This window comes from Zea mays, chromosome 2, assembly GCF_902167145.1.
Source record: "Zea mays cultivar B73 chromosome 2, Zm-B73-REFERENCE-NAM-5.0, whole genome shotgun sequence".
NCBI classification, from domain to species: domain Eukaryota; kingdom Viridiplantae; phylum Streptophyta; class Magnoliopsida; order Poales; family Poaceae; genus Zea; species Zea mays.
Genome location: NC_050097.1, coordinates 214,514,443 through 214,528,218, shown reverse-complemented (window position 1 = coordinate 214,528,218; position 13,776 = coordinate 214,514,443). Strand labels below are relative to the sequence as shown.

Sequence of the window (13,776 nt, the reverse complement as noted above, 5' to 3'; positions counted from 1 at the left end):
AGCAGTGAACTGACCTCGACTTCAAGCTGGGTTTTGAGCATGATCCAGTGCTCAAATGTGATCAAGTCCTATAGTTGAGTTGTAGCTGGTATGTAGCACTACAACTTTGGTGCAGAGACTTGGACCTATTGTCACATGAAATCTGGAGAAAACTGACTATAAAATCGCTCGGTCAGAAGCCCTGATGAAGCAATGCCATGGTACAGTACTGAAGAAGATCACAGGTTCACCCCCCCTGCCCATCGCCGGTGACCGTCGCCGTCGATTACCGCTCGCCGTGATTCGTGCTCGGCGGTCACTGGATAAGTCCGTCGCGGTAAGGTCCTCGTCACCGGTGAGCTGGAAGTCACCCCGCTCGGCCACGGTACATCTCCTCTAGCTCACCGCCCGCGGTAAAGCGCTCGCCGTCGACCGCCGCCTCTCGGCCGAGTGCCGCGTGGCTCTACACTTTCACCGTGTCGCCATGACCTTCTCTGAACCCTCCGTGGCTCACCGGAGTTACTGCCACGTCGTTGGCCACGTACCCGCGAAGCCAGTGCTTCTTCCTTCTCTCCGGCCGACGACGCATCGCGGTCAAATTGAGAGCCACCGCTCTCGGAGCCTATAAATTGAGGGCAGGGCTAGTTGCGCCATGAAATTGTGAAGCTTTAGCACCCGTTCCCACACCCGATTGCCCACCAGCTCGCCTGAATTTCGCATTGCCCCCAAATCGGTTCTCCGCCGCCGTAGAAGTGAACTCACCGTCGCCAGCCCAACTCCGGTCAGTGCCCGCCCTTTTCTTCCTCGTTTGAGCATTCTCATGCCTCTGTGATGCTCCCCGACCCCTTTAATTGAACTAGACCGGTGCCCATCGCCGGGAACACAACCTTATTGCCGCTTTGCTTACGGCCACCGTGGCCGGAGCTCCCTAGTCCACCAATCGTGCAATTAAGTTGGGGAAAACGTTCATGGGGACTCGGATTTGGTCTCAGCCGAAGATTAGCACTGGTCTTAGCCCCAATCGGCCGGCGTAGTTGCTCGCCGGAGCGCGGCCGTGCTTGAACGCCGTCGGGGACTGCGAGTTGTGAATTGACAAGAACCCGGGGACCTTTTTGTGAAATGTCAGTGACCCCAGGAAATAGTAACCGAACCCGCTTCCTGTTAGATAAAACCTCGAGGGCCTCTGCGCAAAGCCTCCCTCGCGGGCGCGGGCGCGCCCCGTTTCCTCTGAGGCTTGGGCCGTCTGGGCCAGAATCGGCCCAGTTTTGTTTATCCCTTTTCCTTTTTCTTTTTCAGGAAAACTTTAGAAATGTGTAGAAAAATGTAGAGAAATGCTAAAATTGTGAAACTAATTTTCCTAGGTTTGTTATTTTCTATAGTATTTAACAAAAATAAGTTGGTGATTTTTAGTGAAAGTAAGAAATTTTAGGGTATTTAAAGTAGTTAAAAGTCTTGATTATAGATTTTTAGAAAATAATTGATAGGTCCTAAAATGCCCAAAATTTTTATATGAGTGTTACATAATATTTAGAAGCCTTGGGTAGAGTTTGAATTGATTTGGACCTTGTTTGATCACCAAACCCCAAAACACCCCCCCCTGCCCTATGAACTCCTTTACCGACTCCGGAAACCCTAAGTTCCCGGAACTCCGTGAAGGCAAGTTGTATTCAAGACATAAATAATAAGTTTATGTTGTCTTTGCATCCTCATGAGCATCCCATGGCATCCATTCTTATACTTATGTATGGTTATGAGTAGAACGAGAAGAAGAGATAGAAGTAACTGAAGAGCAAGTGCAACCACCATTGGACACTCAGGCCAGGAATAGTTTCTGCTTCGACATTTGTGGATCCGAGCCTGAATCACCTGTTAACGAAGGCAAGCCCCGGTGCATTTGCCACCTCCCTTGATGTTTTAAAATTTTTCTCACTTGCTTGCTGCATTAAGTTATAGGAGTTGATTGTTAAACAATTCCTGCATTACCTTCCTTGATCTTGATTACCCCCCCCCCTTGAAATCCTGTTCTTACAAAAGGTTTTACTTTGCTTAGCATTGCTCTAGAAAAACAAAGGATTTGTTTTACAAAAGATGTTTGGCAAAGTGGGAGGGTTGTTTTCAAAAATAAAACTTGATGGTGGATCCATCATGGCCATGATGGGTCCAACATCGGAAAAGATGTACCTCTGCCAGGTACCAAGTTTTTGGGTTAAAAAGATTAAGCTGAGACCGGGCGGGTGACTTGCACGAGAAGAGAGAGTCTCGGTGTAGTGTCTCCGTCTGAGTCAATTAAGGACCGTCTCGATGTAGGCCTGCTGACCGAGGACCCTTTAACTGGTCACATGCCTCGTCATGGGTAAGCCTTGCCTCGGGCAGACTAAGGCCGGAATAAGATACCACGAAATGGGAGTGGAGCGGTGGCGAGAGTAGCGTGTACCCTCCGTGGCAAGAGGCTGGACGGTGGTGTATCTGTGCTCTCGGTTTGCGTGAACCTGATCCGGTCTTAAGAACCCCGGTGGCGGGTTGACATATGCAAGGGTTAAGTGCTACATATGTCGTGTGATCGGAGATCCTCAGCTGAGTATAATCGATTCGGATCGCCGTACCTCCGCGGTTATGGAGACTTGGCCACTGACTTACACGTAGCATTCCACTAAAGATGATGGGTTTTTGTTAAGAAATTGGCTAGTGCAGGACCAGTGATTGAACTAGGGTAGAAAGAACTCTAGTGGCAGGTAATTTTACTTAACTTGACAAATAAAATTGGATTTTAAGGATCCACTTTAGTAAGCATTTCTGCAAAACAGAGTCTTTGGATATTGAAAAGCCTTACCTTGACTCCCACATAACCAGCATACCCTTGAGAGTCTTTTCTTTAGTCGGGTAAGACTTGCTGAGTATTCCATACTCAGGGTTTATCCCTTCGTTGTTTTTAGGTGAGGAAGTAGCAGACTTTTGCTACTTCTGTGCCAAGGTGGTTCCGAAAGAAGAAAATCAAGACTGAAGTGCGGGAGGACTCGGTCCTCCGTTTAGGATCTTTTGCTTTTAGCTTATCGGGAGGAGTCTTGTGCCTCCCCTGGTTTGTATAATATTACTCCTATGCACTCACTTTTAGGCTGGTCTGTAATAATATGACTCAAGCTTACTTTTGAAATAAATGTAAGATTATGTAATTCGCTTCCGCATTTCTTTATCTCCGATGTCTTGTAATGTCTACAAGATGGGTGAGACGTTCCTGGTGAGGTAAGGAAAGATACCGAACTTGTCAAGTAGTTCAGGGGCACCTACAGGGTTGTCTGATGTCCGTTGGACAAGGACAACTGTAGGTGGGCCTAATTACTTGGGAGGTTCCGTCACAAAAGTGAGACACGCAGATTTGTTTTACCGAGGTTCGGTTCTCTCAAACCTACTCCCCGTTGAGGAGGCCACAAAGGCCGGGTCTCTTTCAACCCTTCCCTCTCTCAAACGGTCCCTCGGACCGAGTGAGCTTCTCTTCTCAAATCAAAGCCGGGAATAAAACTTCCCCGCAAGGGCCACCACACAATTGGTGCCTCTTGCCTTGATTACAATTGAGTGTTGATCACAAGAGCAAGTGAGAAAGAAAAAAAGCAATCCAAGCGCAAGAGCTCAAAAGAACACGCAAATCTCTCTCGCTAATCACTAAAGCCTTTTGTGGATTTGGAGAGGATTTGATCTCTTTGGTGTGTCTAGAATTGAATGCCTAGCTCTTGTAAGTGGTTGAGAAGTGGAAAACTTGGATGCAATGAATGGTGGGGTGGTTGGGGTATTTATAGCCCCAACCACCAAAAGTGGTCGTTGGGAGGCTGTCTGTTCGATGGCGCACCGGACAGTCCGGTGCACACCGGACATGTCCGGTGCCCCAGCCACGTCACCAGTGTCGTTGGAATCTGACTGTTGGAGTTCTGACTTCTGGGCCCGCCTCGATGTCCGGTGGCGCACCGGACATGAACTGTTCAGTGTCCGGTGCGCCGGTATGGGCGCGCCTGCCTTCTGCGCGCGCTGCGCGCGCATTTAATGCGTTGCAGGTAGCCGTTGGCGCGAAGTAGCCGTTGCTCCGAGGATGCACCGGACAGTCCGGTGCACACCGGACATGTCCGGTGAATTATAGCGGAGCAGCCTTCGTGAAATCCCGAGGCTGGCGAGTTCCGGAGCAGCGTCTTCGTTGGAGCACCGGACACTGTCCGGTGTACACCGGACAGTCCGGTGAATTATAGCGCGCCGGTTCTGGATTTTCCCGAAGGTGACGAGTTGGAGTTGGAGTCCTCTGGTGCACCGGACACTGTCCGGTGCGCCAGACCAGAGGAGCCTTCGGTTGCTCCTTTGCTCTTTTGTTGAACTCAATACTTGGTCTTTTTATTGGCTAAGTGTGAACCTTTTGCACCTGTATAACTTATACACTAGAATAAACTAGTTAGTCCAAAGATTTGTGTTGGGCAATTCAACCACCAAAATTATATAGGAACTAGGTGTAAGCCTAATTCCCTTTCACTTCCTATACCCTGTGTGGCTCAATAGAGGAAACAAAAGAGTAATGCTCACAAAAATGTGCAACACGAGATCGAGTGGTTACCCCCTTATGAATGTCGCTGAGGATGGTGTCGACGGGGTGATCTCGTTGGATTGCTTGGTGGACTCTTGGGTGCGGCGGCCTTGGTTGTTCATCCTCCTTGTCTTCATCATTTGCATCTCCCCCTTGATCATTGTCGTCATCTTGAGGTGGCTCATCTCTTTGATTTTCTCCTTCATCAACTTGAGCCTCATCCTCAATTTGAGTTGGTGGAGATGCTTGCGTGGAGGAGGATGATTGATCTTGTGCATTTGGTGGCTCTTCGGATTCTTTAGGACACACATCCCCAATGGACATGTTCCTTAGCGCGATGCATGGAGCCTGTTCTTCACCTATCTCATCAAGATCAACTTGCTCTACTTGAGAGCCGTTAGTCTCATCAAACACAACGTCACAAGAAACTTCAACAAGTCCTGAGGACTTGTTAAAGACTCTATATGCCCTTGTGTTTGAGTCATATCCTAGTAAAAAGCCTTCTACAGTTTTAGGAGCAAATTTAGATTTTCTACCTCTCTTAACAAGAATAAAGCATTTGCTACCAAAAACTCTAAAATATGAAATATTGGGCTTTTTACCGGTTAGGAGTTCATAGGATGTCTTCTTGAGGATTCGGTGTAGATATAACCGGTTGATGGCGTAGCAAGCGGTGTTGACCGCCTCGGCCCAAAACTGATCCGGTGTCTTGTATTCATCAAGCATGGTTCTTGCCATGTCCAATAGAGTTCGATTCTTCCTCTCCACTACACCATTTTGTTGTGGGGTGTAGGGAGAAGAGAACTCATGCTTGATGCCCTCCTCCTCAAGGAAGCCTTCAATCTGAGAGTTCTTGAACTCCGTCCCGTTGTCGCTTCTTATTTTCTTGATCCTTAAGCCGAACTCATTTTGAGCCCGTCTCAAGAATCCCTTTAAGGTCTCTTGGGTATGAGATTTTTCCTGCAAAAAGAACACCCAAGTGAAGCGAGAATAATCATCCACAATAACTAGACAGTACTTACTCCCGCCGATGCTTATGTAAGCGATCGGGCCGAATAAATCCATGTGTAGGAGCTCCAGTGGCCTGTCACTTGTCATGATGTTCTTGTGTGGATGATGAGTGCCAACTTGCTTTCCTGCTTGGCATGCGCTACAAATCCTGTCTTTCTCAAAATGAACATTTGTTAGTCCTAAAATGTGCTCTCCCTTTAGAAGCTTATGAAGATTCTTCATTCCAACATGGGCTAGTTGGCGGTGCCAGAGCCAACCCAAGTTAGTCTTAGCAATTAAGCATGTGTCGAGTTCAGCTCTATCAAAATCTACCAAGTATAGCTGACCCTCTAACACACCCTTATATGCTATTGAATCATCACTTCTTCTAAAGACAGTGACACCTACATCAGTAAAGAGACAGTTGTAGCCCATTTGACATAATTGAGATACAGAAAGCAAATTGTAATCTAAAGAGTCTACAAGAAAAACATTGGAAATAGTATGGTCAGGTGATATAGCAATTTTACCCAATCCTTTGACCAAACCTTAATTTCCATCCCCGAATGTGATAGCTCATTGGGGATCTTGGTTTTTCTCATATGAGGAGAACATCTTCTTCTCCCCTGTCATGTGGTTTGTGCACCCGCTGTCGAGTATCCAACTTGAGCCCCCGGATGCATAAACCTACAAAACAATTTTAGTTCTTGACTTTAGGTACCCAAACGGTTTTGGGTCCTTTGGCATTAGAAACAAGAACTTTGGGTACCCAAACACAAGTCTTGGAACCCTTGTGTTTGCCCCCAACAAACTTGGCAACTAACTTGCCGGATTTGTTAGTCAAAACATAAGATGCATCAAAAGTCTTAAATGAAATGCTATGATCATTTGATGCATTAGGAGTTTTCTTTTTAGGCAACTTGGCACGGGTTGGTTGCCTAGAGCTAGATGTCTCACCCTTATACATAAAAGCATGATTAGGGCCAGAGTGAGACTTCCTAGAATGAGTTCTCTTAATTTTGCTCTCGGGATAACCGGCAGGGTACAAAATGTAACCCTCGTTATCCTGAGGCATGGGAGCCTTGCCCTTAACAAAGTTAGACAAGTTCTTAGGAGGGGCATTAAGTTTGACATTGTCTCCCCTTTGGAAGCCAATGCCATCCTTGATGCCAGGGCGTCTCCCATTATAGAGCATACTTCTAGCAAATTTAAATTTTTCATTTTCTAAATTATGCTTAGAAATTTTAGCATCTAATAATGCTATATGGTCATTTTGTTGTTTAATTAAAGCCATGTGATCATGAATAGCATTGATATCAACATCTCTACATCTAGTACAAATAGAAGTGTGCTCAACGGTAGATGTAGAGGGTTTGCAAGATTTTAGTTCTACAACCTTAGCATGCAACATATCATTCTTAGTTCTAAGGTCGGAAATAGTAGAATTGCAAACATCAAAATCTTGAGCCTTAGCAATCAAATTTTCATTTTCTACCCTAAGGCTAGCAAGAGAATCATTCAATTCCTTAATCTTAGCAAGCAAATCATCATTATCATTTCTAAGATTAGGAATTGAGACATCACATACATGAGAATCAACCTTAGCAATTAATCTAGCATTTTCATTTCTAAGGTTGTCGATAGTGTCATGGCATGTGCTTAGCTCACTAGATAATTTCTCACATTTTTCTACCTCTAGAGCATAAGCATTCTTAACCTTAACATGTTTCTTGTTTTCTTTAATTAGAAAATCCTCTTGGGAATCCAAAAGGTCATCTTTTTTCATGAATAACACTAATCAATTCATTTAACTTTTCCTTTTGTTCCATGTTAAGGTTGGCAAAAGGGTACGCAAATTATTTTCCTCATCACTAGCATTATCATCACTAAAGGACTCATATTTAGTGGAGGATTTAGATTTAACCTTCTTCCTTTTGCCGTCCTTTGCCATGAGGCACTTGTGGCCGACGTTGGGGAAGAGAAGTCCCTTGGTGACGGCGATATTGGTGGCGTCCTCATCGGAGGAGGACTCGGTGGAGCTCTCGTCAGAGTCCCACTCGCGGCACACGTGGGCATCGCCGCCCTTCTTCTTGTAGTATCTCTTCTTTTCTCTCCTCTTTCCCTTCTTGTCATTGTCCCTGTCACTGTCACTTGATAATGGACATTTAGCGATAAAGTGACCGGGCTTACCACACTTGTAGCAAACCTTCTTGGAACGAGATTTGTAGTCCTTCCCCTTCCGTTGCTTGAGGATTTGGCGAAAGCTTTTGATGATCAAAGCCATCTCCTCATTGTCGAGCTTGGAGGCGTCAATTGGTTGTCTACTCGGTGTAGACTGCTCCTTCTTCTCCTCCGTCGCCTTGAATGCCACCGGTTGTGCTTCGGACGTGGAGGGTTCATCAAGCTCGTTGATCTTCTTTGATCCCTTGATCATACATTCAAAGCTCACAAATTTCCCGATTACTTCCTCGGGAGTCATTAGTGTATACCTTGGATTACCACGAATTAATTGTACTTGAGTAGGGTTAAGGAAAATAAGTGATCTCAAAATAACCTTAACCACCTCGTGGTCATCCCATTTCTTGCTCCCGAGGTTGCGCACTTGGTTCACCAAGGTTTTGAGCCGGTTGTACATATCTTGTGGCTCCTCCCCTTGGCGAAGACGAAAACGACCGAGCTCCCCCTCGATCGTTTCCCGCTTGGTGATCTTGCTGAGTTCATCACCCTCGTGCGCGGTCTTGAGAAGGTCCCAAATCTCCTTTGCATTCTTCAACCCTTGGACCTTGTTATATTCCTCCTTGCTTAGAGAGGCTAGGAGTATGGTTGTGGCTTGGGAGTTGAAGTGCTCGATTTGGGCCACTTCGTCCGTATCATAGTCTTCATCCCCTACGGATGGTACCTGTGCTCCAAACTCAACAACATTCCATATACTTTTGTGGAGTGAGGTTAGATGAAATTTCATTAAATCACTCCACCTAGCATAATCTTCGCCATCAAAGGTTGGCGGTTTGCCTAATGGAACGGAAAGTAATGGAGTAGGTCTAGATGTACGAGGATAGTGTAAGGGGATCTTACTAAACTTCTTGCGCTCTTGGCGCTTAGAAGTTACGGACGGTGCGTCGGAGTTGGAGGTCGATGTTGATGAAGTATCGGTCTCGTAGTAGACCACCTTCCTCATCCTCTTTTTCTTGTCCCCACTCCGATGCGGCTTGTGGGAAGAAGATTTTTCTTTCTTCTCTTTGTGGTGAGAGGAAGAAGATCTTTTCTCCTTCCGTTTGGAGGAGTCCTTCTTCTTCTCCTTCCTCTTGGTGCGGGACTCTTCGGATGAAGTGCTCCCTTGGCTCGTAGTGGGCTTGTCGCCGGTCTCCATCTCCCTCTTGGTGTGATCTCCCGACATCACTTCGAGCGGTTAGGCTCTAATGAAGCACCGGGCTCCGATACCAATTGAAAGTCGCCTAGAGGGGAGGGTGAATAGGGCGAAACTGAAATTCTCAAAAATAATCACAACTACAAGCCGGGTTAGCGTTAGAAATATAATAGAGTCCGATGAGAGAGGGTGCAAAACAAATCGCAAGCGAATAATGAAGTGAGACACGCGGATTTGTTTTACCGAGGTTCGGTTCTCTCAAACCTACTCCCCGTTGAGGAGGCCACAAAGGTCGGGTCTCTTTCAACCCTTACCCTCTCTCAAACGATCTCGCGGATCGAGTGAGCTTTCTCTTCTCAATCACTTGGAACACAAAGTTCCCACAAGGACCACCACAAGTTTGGTGTCTCTTGCCTCAATTACAAGTGAGTTTGATCGCAATGAAAGAATCAAGAAAGAAGAAAGCAATCCAAGCGCAAAAGCTCGAAAGAACACAAGCAAATCTCTCTCTCTAATCACTAGGACGTTGTGTGGAATTTGGAGAGGATTTGATCTCTTTGGTGTGTCTAGAATTGAATGCTAGAGCTCTTGTAAGTAGTTGGGAAGTGGAAAACTTGGATGCAATGAATGGTGGGTGGTTGGGGGTATTTATAGCCCCAACCACCAAACTAGCCGTTTGGTGAGGCTGTCTGTTCGATGGCGCACCGGACAGTCCGGTGCACACCGGATATGTCCGGTGCGACAGCCATGTCACCAAAGCCGTTGGGTTCCGACCGTTGGAGCTCTGACTTCTGGGCCCGCCTTGATGTCCGGTGGCGCACCGGACATGCACTGTAGATTGTCCGGTGCGCCAGCATGGGCGTGCCTGACCTCTGCGCGCGCAGCGCGCGCATTTAATGCGTCGCAGGTAGCCGTTGGCGCCGAAATAGCCGTTGCCCCGCTGTTACACCGGACAGTCCGGTATACACCGGACAGTCCGGTGAATTATAGCGGAGCAGCTGAAATGAATTCCCGAGGCTGGCGAGTTCCGGAGGCCGCTCTTCCTTGGAGCACCGGACATGTCCGGTGTACACCGGACAGTCCGGTGAATTATAGCGGAGTCGCCTCTGGAATTTCCCGAAGGTGACGAGTTTGAAGTCGGAGTCCTCTGGTGCACCGGACATGTCCGGTGGCACACCGGACAGTCCGGTGCGCCAGACCAGAGGTGCCTTCGGTTGTCCCTTTGCTCTTTGGTTGAACCTAATACTTTGTCTTTTTATTGGCTAAGTGTGAACCTTTAGCACCTGTATAACTTATGCACTAGAGCAAACTAGTTAGTCCAAGTATTTGTGTTGGGCAATTCAACCATCAAAATTAATTAGGGACTAGGTGTAAGCCTAATTCTCTTTCACCGAGCAGCAGCGTGCGCCGTTAGGAGGCCATCCCAAACATTGCGTGGCGCAGGGGCGATACATTGGAGGAGAGCAGAGGGCAACATAGCTCCTCCTCGGCGCAGTGTGCCGCCGCCGCATCGGCGTGGGTCCCAAGCGGCGAGGGCAGGGGAGTGGGTTGGTAGAGGAGCTGAAAGGCGATGGGCATCGCGTGGAGGAGGGCACAAAGTGGGATGCCGTGGTACGAGGTCAACAAGGGGCATGGGTGGCGGGGAAGCTTCCGGCGTCGAGGCCGAGGTGGCGGCTGGCACCACGCGGGAGGAGGAGCTGAGTCGCTGAGATGCCCTAGAGGCGCTAGCTGCCCTGGTGGGTCGGAGAGGGAGGGGCCGGGGCGGAGATCGACGCGGATGGCTCCTTCCGTTTCGGTTGGATTGAAGAAAAAACTGCGTCCGCAGCCACGTGTCAGCAAGCCGATAGCAGCGGCACCCGTGAGGCGCCGACATGCCTCCAATTCCTAGCGGCTTTTAACAAGAAGTTACTAGTGTGTGTATATGTGTAAAATAAATGATTTAAACCATTCGGTCTCATTTAAGAGCATCACACCAAAGACTATTTACAGCAGACTAATTATCTCACTCTATATTTTACTAACTATTTTAAACTTTACTCTATAAATATGTCATCTATAATATAAAACAGTGTTTTGCATTGCAAAGTTGGTTTAAACCCGGTAAGAATGCATGGATGTGTAATGAATTCTGCCGGGTTTTTTCCCCCTGAAACACAAGAAAGATAAAATTGGTCGAGGCGTGGAGCTCAAGTGCAAGTGCTGAACTGCCTATTCTTGGCGGTCCAAAAGTCACGTCACCGTTGGCGAGATGAGGTCATGCTCATATATCTCCAATCATTGCTCTTTGTCTATATATACACGCGTTTAACACAAAGAGTTAGGCACAGCGCTGCACACCACCTTATCATCTCTAATCGGAGATCAAAGAAGCACAGCCGTTAACGATGGCTTCCGACGAGCTGGCAAAGGTCGTCGAGCCGAGGAAAAAGGGCAACGTCAAGTACGCCTCCATCTGTGCCATCCTCGCCTCCATGGCCTCCGTCATCCTTGGCTATGGTAGCCATTCTTCCGTTGCTGTCAAAACGTTTTGCCTTTTGCTTTGCAAGAGTAACTGGTAGGTGAAGTTTATGTTCTGTTCACCAACCCTGTAGACATCGGGGTGATGAGTGGAGCGGCGATGTACATCAAGAAGGACCTGAGGATCACGGACGTGCAGCTGGAGATCCTGATAGGGATCCTGAGCCTCTACTCGCTCTTCGGGTCCTTCGCCGGCGCGCGCACGTCCGACAGGATCGGGCGCCGCCTGACCGTGGTCTTCGCCGCCGTCATCTTCTTCGCGGGGTCGCTGCTCATGGGCTTCGCCGTGAACTACGGCATGCTCATGGCGGGCCGGTTCGTGGCCGGAGTCGGCGTGGGCTACGGGGGCATGATCGCGCCCGTGTACACGGCCGAGATCTCGCCGGCGGCGTCCCGGGGCTTCCTGACGACCTTTCCGGAGGTGTTCATCAACATCGGCATCCTGCTCGGCTACGTGTCCAACTTCGCGTTCGCGCGCCTCCCGCTCCACCTCGGCTGGCGCGTCATGCTCGCCATCGGCGCGGTCCCGTCCGCGCTGCTGGCGCTGCTGGTGTTCTGCATGCCCGAGTCGCCTCGGTGGCTGGTCCTGAAGGGCCGCCTCGCGGACGCCAGGGTCGTGCTGGAGAGGACCTCGGCCACGCCAGAGGAGGCCGCGGCGCGGCTGGCCGACATCAAGGCCGCGGCGGGGATTCCCAGGGACCTGGACGGGGACGTGGTCGCCGTACCCAACAAGGGGCGAGACGGCGGCAGTAGTGAGACGCAGGTCTGGAAGCAGCTCATCCTGTCCCCGACCCCGGCGGTGCGGCGCATACTGCTGTCGGCCGTCGGGCTCCACTTCTTCCAGCAGGCCTCCGGCAGCGACTCCGTGGTCCAGTACAGCGCCCGCCTGTTCAAGAGCGCGGGGATCACCGACGACAACAAGCTGCTGGGCGTGACCTGCGCGGTGGGCGTGACCAAGACGTTCTTCATCCTGGTGGCCACGTTCCTGCTGGACCGCGCGGGGCGGCGGCCGCTGCTGCTGGCCAGCACGGGCGGGATGATCGTGTCGCTCCTCAGCCTCGGCGCGGGCCTGACCGTGGCGGGGCACCACCCGGACGGCAAGGTGGCGTGGGCCGTGGCCCTGTGCATCGCGTCCACCCTGGCCTACATCGCCTTCTTCTCCATCGGGCTCGGCCCCATCACGGGCGTGTACACCTCGGAGATATTCCCGCTGCGGGTGCGCGCGCTGGGCTTCGCCGTGGGCGTGGCCAGCAACCGCGTCACCAGCGCCGTCATCTCCATGACCTTCCTGTCCCTCTCGAAAGGCATCACAATCGGCGGCAGCTTCTTCCTCTACGCCGGCATCGCCGCCGTCGCGTGGGTCTTCTTCTTCACGTGCCTTCCGGAGACCCGCGGCCGGACGCTGGAGGAGATGGGCAAGCTGTTCGGCATGCCGGACACGGACGACATGGCTGAAGCAGAGGACGCTACAGCAGGCAAGGAGAAGGTGGCGGAAGTGGAAATGTACATGCCAAGTAAGATGTAAAGCGCGGCTGCGGCTACAGCGTCTTCGTCCCCGGGCAGAGGTCAACTGGAATAGACGGACAAGATTTTTTTTTTTTTGGAGCAAATGGTAACCAGATGGGCAGGAATAAGATTGGCCTATGAGGTCGGTGACTCGGTGCCGTCGTCCAACCGGGATTCTTCTGCTCGTTTTCTATCTGGAAGTACCATTCCCTGTCCCGTTCGACGTCGTTTGCGGATAGTGCGATGTCGGGAGTTAGTGGTGTCAGAGTCGCGCGTGTCTGTTCTACAATGCAGGGCTAATGGACCCAGAATAATCAGTAGCAACTGCAGAAAAGTGCCATGTGCTTCCACGTTGTGTTGTGCGTTCCAATTTCCAGATGCCATGCTCAATGTTCCTTTTGGGATTACTCAATGGATTTTTAGGGCTAGTTTGATAACTTATTTTTCTAAAGTTCCGTTTGTTTTTCTTTCGTTACGAGGAATTGGAATCTTACTCATAGAATAGACTATTTTTTTTTGAATTTAACATTTCACCACTTTCCAAAGTTATCATATAAGCCTATCTCAAATTCACGGGGTGAGAGATGGAAATTGATTCTATAGATTTATATGCTATTTTTCCGATGTATAACTTATAACACACTATTCTACTTGTTTCGCTATAACATAAATGTAATATATAACTGTCTCTCTTATATGATTTAGGACAATATTCAAATATATTACATATATAAATTTATGAACTTAATTAGTTTTGTCTAAATCATAATTATTAAAATGGAGTTCAATTTCAACGAAACAAACGGGGTCTAAGGGATTTATATTTTCTCAAGAAAAATTAATTCCTTGTCTCTTGAAA

General features: G+C 49.0%; 1 protein-coding gene across 1 annotated transcript; it reads left to right on the top strand.

The window, feature by feature from the left end:
- The first annotated feature begins 11,242 nt into the window (after positions 1-11,242).
- On the top strand, positions 11,243-13,343 carry LOC103647781 (putative polyol transporter 1). The gene is made up of 2 exons (NM_001322985.1): positions 11,243-11,390; positions 11,486-13,343. The coding sequence occupies exons 1-2, from the start codon at positions 11,279-11,281 to the stop codon at positions 12,934-12,936; spliced, it is 1,563 nt and encodes a 520-aa protein (NP_001309914.1). The 5' UTR covers positions 11,243-11,278; the 3' UTR covers positions 12,937-13,343.
- The last annotated feature ends 433 nt before the right edge of the window (positions 13,344-13,776 follow it).

What these genes read in the sequence shown, in the direction of transcription:
- LOC103647781 (NM_001322985.1), top strand. Translation starts at nt 11,279, where the DNA reads ATGGCTTCCGACGAGCTGGCAAAGGTCGTCGAGCCGAGGAAAAAGGGC. An exon ending in CTCCGTCATCCTTGGCTATG is followed by an intron (nt 11,391 to 11,485) that starts GTAGCCATTCTT and finishes CCAACCCTGTAG; the next exon opens with ACATCGGGGTGATGAGTGGA.